Source organism: Cajanus cajan, chromosome 2 (assembly GCF_000230855.2).
Source record: "Cajanus cajan strain Asha chromosome 2, NIPB_CcT2T_4, whole genome shotgun sequence".
In the NCBI taxonomy this organism is placed as follows: Eukaryota; Viridiplantae; Streptophyta; class Magnoliopsida; order Fabales; family Fabaceae; genus Cajanus; species Cajanus cajan.
The window spans coordinates 12,500,547-12,508,084 of NC_138518.1; the positions used below are offsets into that span (position 1 = coordinate 12,500,547).

The 7,538-nt window shown below is 31.8% G+C and overlaps 1 protein-coding gene across 2 annotated transcripts; it reads left to right on the forward strand.

Moving 5' to 3' along the window:
• The first annotated feature begins 222 nt into the window (after nucleotides 1–222).
• Nucleotides 223–6,375, forward strand: LOC109789797 (zinc finger (C3HC4-type RING finger) family protein / BRCT domain-containing protein). 2 transcript variants are annotated; one of them, XM_020348830.3, is made up of 7 exons: nucleotides 223–251; nucleotides 475–614; nucleotides 1,033–1,166; nucleotides 1,797–1,977; nucleotides 2,867–3,475; nucleotides 3,912–4,091; nucleotides 5,958–6,375. In XM_020348830.3, the coding sequence occupies exons 2-7, from the start codon at nucleotides 492–494 to the stop codon at nucleotides 6,138–6,140; spliced, it is 1,410 nt and encodes a 469-aa protein (XP_020204419.2). In that variant the 5' UTR covers nucleotides 223–251; nucleotides 475–491; the 3' UTR covers nucleotides 6,141–6,375. The 2 variants fall into 2 exon arrangements, with proteins under 2 accessions (XP_020204419.2, XP_020204420.2); XM_020348831.3 differs by having other exon boundaries at nucleotides 475–512.
• Nucleotides 6,376–7,538: the final 1,163 nt, after the last annotated feature.

Genomic DNA, 7,538 nt, shown 5'->3' on the forward strand with positions numbered 1-7,538 from the left:
AAAAAAACAAAATAGAACATTCCTTGAAACAAATACTACTGTAATCAAGGCCTTAATATTTGGGCCATATCATGGTCCTTAAGTTTGACCCGACCCGACCCGACCCAAGACATGCACATGTATAAATAAAATCTCCTCGTGGTGTTTCATCTTCGTTTCGAAAATTCAATTTTCATTTACCGCCAAACGCTATCTCACTCACTCATCACTCTAAAGTGCCATGGAAGCAGAAGAACACTTTCAATCTCACGGTATCTCTCTCTCTCTCTCTCTCTCTTAGGGTTTCGATTCGGAATGCTTTAGCTCATGAAAACAATAACTAAAATTCTTCTTCTACCTTTTTTTCTCGTTACTTTACGAATTGAATCATTCTAAGGATAACTACTGTGCTAGGGTTTCGTTCAACGTGATTTCTGCTAATTCTAGTTTCGGTTTTGTCTGATTCCGTTATTTTTTTTTTAACTGAACTTACAGCTTCTTCGGTTGAAGGCATGGAAGGAGTGGTGGCAACGGTAAGCGGCTACCATGGCTCCGAGCGATTCAATCTCATTAAGCTGATTTCACACGCCGGCGCCAATTACGTTGGCGCAATGTCGAAATCTATAACGCATCTGGTCAGTTTTTTTATTTTTATATTTTGGGTAGAGAGGGATAGAGAGCTTAAATTCGATGGTGGATTTTGGTGCGCAATATCGTAATCGAAATACAACTGGTGAATTTTGCGTGTTTGAGCGAGAGAGAGCATAATTTGATGGTGAATTTTTGTGCGCAATGTCGAAATCCGATAATGCATTTGGTGAGTTTTGTGTGAGTGTGAGAGGGAGAGAGAGAGCTTAATTCGATGGTGAATTTTTGTTGTGTTCAGATTTGTGTGTTTAGTGATATGTTTCCTGTTTCTACATGTTAAAAGAAAACAAATGTGAGGGTGAGTTTAAACGGAAGAAGAGGGTTAGTGAATGAATGAATTGATTACTGTAAGCTTTCGTTGATGAAGTGTTTGATGATTGTTTGTTTTTGTGTTGGAGTGATCAGGTGTGTTGGAAATTTGAAGGAAAGAAATATGATATTGCACGAAAGTTTAGAATTCTAATAGTTAACCATCAATGGATTGAAGACTGCATAAAGGAAGGAAGGCGTGTTCCAGAAGATTCTTATACATTGCAAAGGTGAGTTTGCTATCTTTTCCCTCCTTATAGCATAATTAGGCCAGAGTGTAGTGGCTTTTACAGAGTTATGCCTTTTTGAAAGAAAAGAATACATGGTGTTGATTTCATTTTAGTCAGAATTTAATATCATTATCATGCTTGTTGAATTAAAATGAGTTGAAAGCGCATGGACCGACTAATTTGATATGGCAAATTTTGTTTTAAATTTTGTAATGGCTTAAATTGGAAGTTGTGTTAGAGATACGAAACCATTCATATACCTCAATCTTAACCCAACAACTTAAACCCTGAGGAAAGTTACATTGGCATTTAACATGGTATTAGTCCCACAACTTTTGAGAAAGTTAGTCATTAACAGTTTTGATATACTATTTTCTGGATATTTGATGTCATATGACGAAAGTCTTTGTTGTGGACTCGGAACTTTGCTGATGCTTGCTGCTAGTTTCTCAAAGTTGGCATCATTGATCATATTAACTAGTAAATGATTATTGTGTTTGAAAAATCTAGGGTGCAATTACTTGGTTGTACAGGAGTTTACTGGTTCTTTTTTCCTTATTTATAATTTGTGGAGTAAAATTTGGACAGTATTTGGTTTTTAAGTTCACTTGTCATCATTATTATTTTCAGTGGACATGAAGTAGGGCCATTGTTATTGGAAGTTCCCCTCATTGTTCGATCCAGTAGCTTGACAAAGAATAAACTGGTCAGTGACAAGTTAGATGATATTGGGTCTGGAAGGCAAAATACCAACTTCAATTCTGGAGCTTCCGGAACTTATGTTTTAGAAGATTCTTGTTTAATGAAAAAGGTAAAATAGTATCTCTGCTCTCCGTTCTCCTCTTGGTCACTTCCAATCTTTATGATGTGCACTATAAGTGTTTCTATCATTCTATGTATGTTATGATTCAAAAGCATGTCGCCTCATTTTTATGAAAGGGGCACAACTTTCACAACGTGATATAAGGAGTCATTAACATCCATCTGAACAGTTGATAATTAACCATCAACTCAAATTAATTGTTATTTACACACCTAGGGCAATGTGGTACATTTTAAATTTATATGTATTTCTGATGGTATCAGGTCATGTTTCTGATAACATTACTTTGTATTGCTTAATAAATTAAAAAGTACTTCTGGGTAGTTACCACTTATGGGTTCTGTAGCGGAGATGGGATTGTTTTCTTCTATAGATTTGATTCATTGTCAAAGTTGCGTGAGTTGCGACTTTTCTGATATTTTGGCACCAAACGGTTATTTTTAAATTTGTAGCCAGTATCACGTATCTGTCTACAAACTTGAATATATCTATATTTTTTCAGCATGCAACATATGTAGTTTGTTTTATGCAAAATGCTCAATTAAAGAAAAATGTGTCATAAGTATGGACATTAGTGAATACTTTTAGGTAGATAATGCAACTATCTCTTAATCTTTTTCTCATTGCAGGTGCTTTATAAAGTACTTGCATATGCTATACTCTTGAATATAGCATTATGGTTACATGTGTGTTTTATGTATAATTATAAAATGAAAGTGAAGGTTGTTTCGAGCATATCCATCTACAGGCTTTATAATTGTTGATGCACACTTTGTTATGTTGGCAGACCAAGTATAAATGAATATTGAAATAGTTTTTGTTCTTTTGGAATGCTCGTTAATCTTTTTTAGTTTCTCTGCATTTCCCATTTTTTAAGCATGAGGAGTCAAGTTCATATTCGTCTAGACTGTCAAGGAAAGGAAAAAGGGATATTTGCAATGGTGAGGGAGCCAGTACTGTGGCTGGACCTTCTCGTAAAGGAAAAAGACTTGCAAGAAATCTTGTTGATGAAGTGGTGTTGGAACCTTCAATTTTGGATTTAAGCCCAGATGACCGCTTTTTTAGAATGGATAGACTGCAAACTGATGCTGCAGCTACCTCTAGCCTTTCTGGTGATGTCAACAATAACATTATTCTAGAAAATGGTGAAGGTCCTGATGCTGGATTAAGTAATCAAAGTAGAACTATTGATGGAGGTTCAGATAATATTGAACAGATCAGAGAACCAAATCATATATCTACACCTAGAAATTCAAATTTGTTTGTAGAAGATCCCCTTCCGATGACACGAACATCAATTGATTTATGTTCCAGTGATGATGAAAAATTCACGGATGGTGATCAGATTGATAATGTTGCAGGCTTACCTACTTCAACAGAATTGTCATGTGTTATATGTTTCACAGATTTCAGCTCAACACGGGGAATTTTGCCATGTGGGCACCGATTCTGTTTTCCATGCATCCAGAGTTGGGTTGATCATAGGGTATGCCTTTTCTTTTTCTTTTCTATTATTTTCCACTGTTACGAGTAAAAGCCTATTAAATGATAAGTATAACCTTCTCTTCAGCAGGCCGTTTTCTTTTGAATAGATATCAAAGTTGCCCTCTATTTTTTCAATCCTAATTCCTATCCAAGACAATGTAATTTAGCTTTCATTCAACCAATTTTAATTTGGTTTCTGATTTCTCATTGGGAATTTGAGGCTCGGCCTAATTGATTTTGTTGTGCCTTTTTTTCTTGATGCAAACCTTGTGTAAATATTTATGAATTTTGTCTGGTCTTACTGATGATGTTTCCAAAAGGTCGTATTTAAAGATTTGTATGGATTGCCTCTACCTTGTTTGTCCTGAATAGCTCATTAGCACTAATGTCATTCGTATATTTCTTTCATTCTCATAATTGCTTTTCAATATTTACAGACTAAAATGGGAAAAACATCAACCTGCCCTTTGTGCAAGGCAAGTTTTGTGATGATTAAGAAAGTTGAGCATGCAGCCACTGCTGATCAAAAAGTGTACTCCCAGACAATCCCATGTGACAATTCAACCTCGGATATTTTTATCCCCATGGATCAAGAATTACAAGTTAATATGTTTGAGGTATGCTTATTCATTAAACTATATTAGTTGTACTATACAAGGTGTTATTTTCATATTAGTGGAAATCAAATAGAGGATGAGGCTTTACTCAATGGTAAGATTGTGTTACGTTGTGACCTAAAGGTTATGGGTAAAAATCCTAGAAACAATCTTTCTCTTTTTGAATCTTTTTAATTGTGGGGATAAAGGTGCATATACTTTGGAGTAATTTATTGTGGGAATTTGTGCTTAAAACTATTAGACACTATTTAATATATATATAAAAGGAGGGATCCATTTATGATTAATGATTATCTATCAATTTGAATTTATGAAATGAAGTGAACCAATCCTTCTTCTATATATATATATATAGATAGAGAGAGAAAGAGAAGAGAGATCTCTTTACTTCAAGACTAAGTTAATCTAAATTTATTCCGTTCGATAACTCATGTTTTATATTAAATTTCAATGTTTCAATCGTTAAATTTTAAATTCTTAATATATAGATTAAATTTGTAAAATTTTAAAAAATTTGAAAACTACTTGATATTTTGTTTCATTAATTAAAATCAACGTATAAAATATTTTTATGCTTATCCGTTAATTTAAAATAATGAAATAAAGTATCTAATGATCTTTAAATTTTTTAAAAATTTATAAATTTAATCTATGTATTAAAAATTTTAAATTCAACGATTTTATCATTGAAATTTGATGTAAAATATGAGTTATTGAACGGAATAAGTAAGGAAATTTATTCTTGAAATAAACATATCCTTCTCTATATGAGAGAGAGAATAAGAAGAAAGAATTGGCCAGAGATTGACACAGGGCAGACTGTGAAGCATATTGGTTTAATGTAGAATAAGTGGTTGGTAGATTATTATATAATAACGGTTTTGGTTCGTTTATATTTCAGACGGTTCAAACTTTAAAAATATTGAGTGCATGCTATTCAGTGAAAGCCTGTTATAGGGTGATCTAGAGGAATTTAATGGCTCTCATGCTCTTTCTTAACTTGGAAGGTTTGTATATATCTAGCAGTTTAATTGGTTGTGCTACAACCATACGGTGGAAGTCAAAGAAATCTTTATCCGGCCAAAAAAGATAATAACACGTGAGCTGGCGACTTCTGTTTTATTAGGAACGCTTATGTGTTGCCTTTTTTGGGCCCCCAACATTTAGATCATTTTAATAGATTTGCCTAGATTGTTAAGGGTTCTTGTTTGTATAATAAACCAAAATCATCACTGGCAGCCTTATCTATGATTTGGTAATGTAGGATTTCAGTCATAAAATATTTTTGCGAATTGTCCTATATTAGCCAGACTATATATAATTCCCATGATGCATTAGCTTATAACTATTAAAATTTAATGGTTGATTAGCATGGTTGAATGTGCCGATAATGCACCAATAAGAGCCCAGGAAAAAGGATATCTGAATTGAAATGACACAATAGGTTGCTTTTATTTTGTGAATTTACATTATGATAACTTCCCTAAATGTTCCCGTCATTAATGGCTGGCTGCACTGTACTTCTTTCCATAGAGAAGGAAAATACTGAGAGCAAGAGTTACTGTTCAATTTTGAGTTTATAAAAAAATCACTTTTTCGAAAGCTTACAATAAAAGAAAAAGTGTCTTAGTATCTTCTATTATGCAGATCGTGTCCAAATTTAATAAATAATTCTGCAAAGAACTGTTGGCATGTTGCTGTGGTAGGGCATCTATATTAGATTGGTTTGCTTCATATATTGTCTTAAAACTTTGTACTTTTGATAACATGTTCGAATAATTCATCGTTGTCCATATTTTGATTGGAAGTTTATACACATTTTAACATGATTTGTGTCGCTTTGTGGTTTGTCTTTTGCTTATGCAGTTCTCACAGGTAGGCGCCTGTGTAGTTTGCCGTGGTCGAGAACCAGAGGATCTCCTTGAGAGTTGTGATGTTTGCCGGTTTCGAAAGATCCATTCCTATTGCATGGACCCTCCTCTACGGCCATGGACTTGCACTCCCTGCAAGGAACTTAGGAATGTTTATCGTAGTAACCACTCATATTAGTGTGCATCTTTTTATTCAGTGCAACTCTTTCGAGTCCCAACCATGTCACCTGATGAAATCCATTGTGATATGCTGCAAATCTAAATCCAAACTCTACTCGTTGCATTTTTAAATGACTTAATTCTCAACAATAAAACTATGAAAATGTTAACTATGATTGGATTGCTAAGTTAATTATCATAGCTTTTTTAAACATTTTTTAATTAAATTTGATTTGATTTTGTTTTAGTGTTCATTTCGGAGTAATCCAATCCTTAGATTTAGCGTGATGAGTTGAAAGTGTTTAATTGAGTTTCACTCTAGAATTCTATAAGATGATAAAGTGGGTCAATTCATTTAAAATAGAATTAGACAAATTGATCTATCAAAAAAGTGAGACACTAAGTTAGTCCATCAAATAAAATGGATTGAAAAATGCAAATCACACTTATCACAGTAATGAATTTGTAAGTTGACTTATTTAATAAGTTAGTGGGTTAAAAATAATAGATTGACAAGTTGATATATTTTTTATTTATCTAATTCTTTTAAGAAAATCTCAATTAAAATATTTTAATATATATTATCATTTTAACTTATATTTATTATTATTTGTAAAATTAACTAGAAGTGTTATATTTTTCATGAAACGGAATAAAGTAATATATATATATATATATATTATTAAAATATTTATACATCAAAATGTATTATTAAAAAATGTGACTAAAATAATATATTTTTATTTTAAAAAAATTAAACTATAAATAAAAATATTGGTCTAACATAAATTTATTATAAATTTATTTTTAAAAAGAGTTATGCTACAGCATTCGAAATGGTTGTTCGAAATATTCATTTGAAACTTTAAAATATTAATATTTTTTAATAAATTTATTATAAAATAATTATTTAATTTAATATTTTATAATTTAAATTATTATTTTAATGATTTGGAATTAATTCGGCACACGTTTTCGGAATCTAAATCATTTTCCTTTTGAAAAACTTTTAAAGAAAGTGGATTCGAGTTAAATCTGTCATATTAATGAGTTTGGTAATACAGATTAGATATTAATGAGTTTGGTAATACAGATTAGATGAATTGATTGATTGATTTGTTGAATTTAACTTACCAAAATTAAGTGATTGACAAGTTAATTTATCGACTTCAACTCACATTCTCATATTTTAGATTTTAATAATTATGTCCAATTGCATGTGTGCATGACCATGAAAGAAACACAAACATACATATTTATTGTCTTGTTTATCGTCCAATAATCTTCATACCTATCAATTATCTTTCTCTACCAAATAAAATATGTATCAAATGTGTCCTCAAAATGCTTTTATTTAAACCATGTCAATTGGTAATGCAACTTGATTGATAATTTAAGATGTTAAATAATTGTACAT

What these genes read in the sequence shown, in the direction of transcription:
- LOC109789797 (XM_020348830.3), top strand. Translation starts at nt 492, where the DNA reads ATGGAAGGAGTGGTGGCAACGGTAAGCGGCTACCATGGCTCCGAGCGA. An exon ending in CGAAATCTATAACGCATCTG is followed by an intron (nt 615 to 1,032) that starts GTCAGTTTTTTT and finishes TGGAGTGATCAG; the next exon opens with GTGTGTTGGAAATTTGAAGG. An exon ending in ATTCTTGTTTAATGAAAAAG is followed by an intron (nt 1,978 to 2,866) that starts GTAAAATAGTAT and finishes CCATTTTTTAAG; the next exon opens with CATGAGGAGTCAAGTTCATA.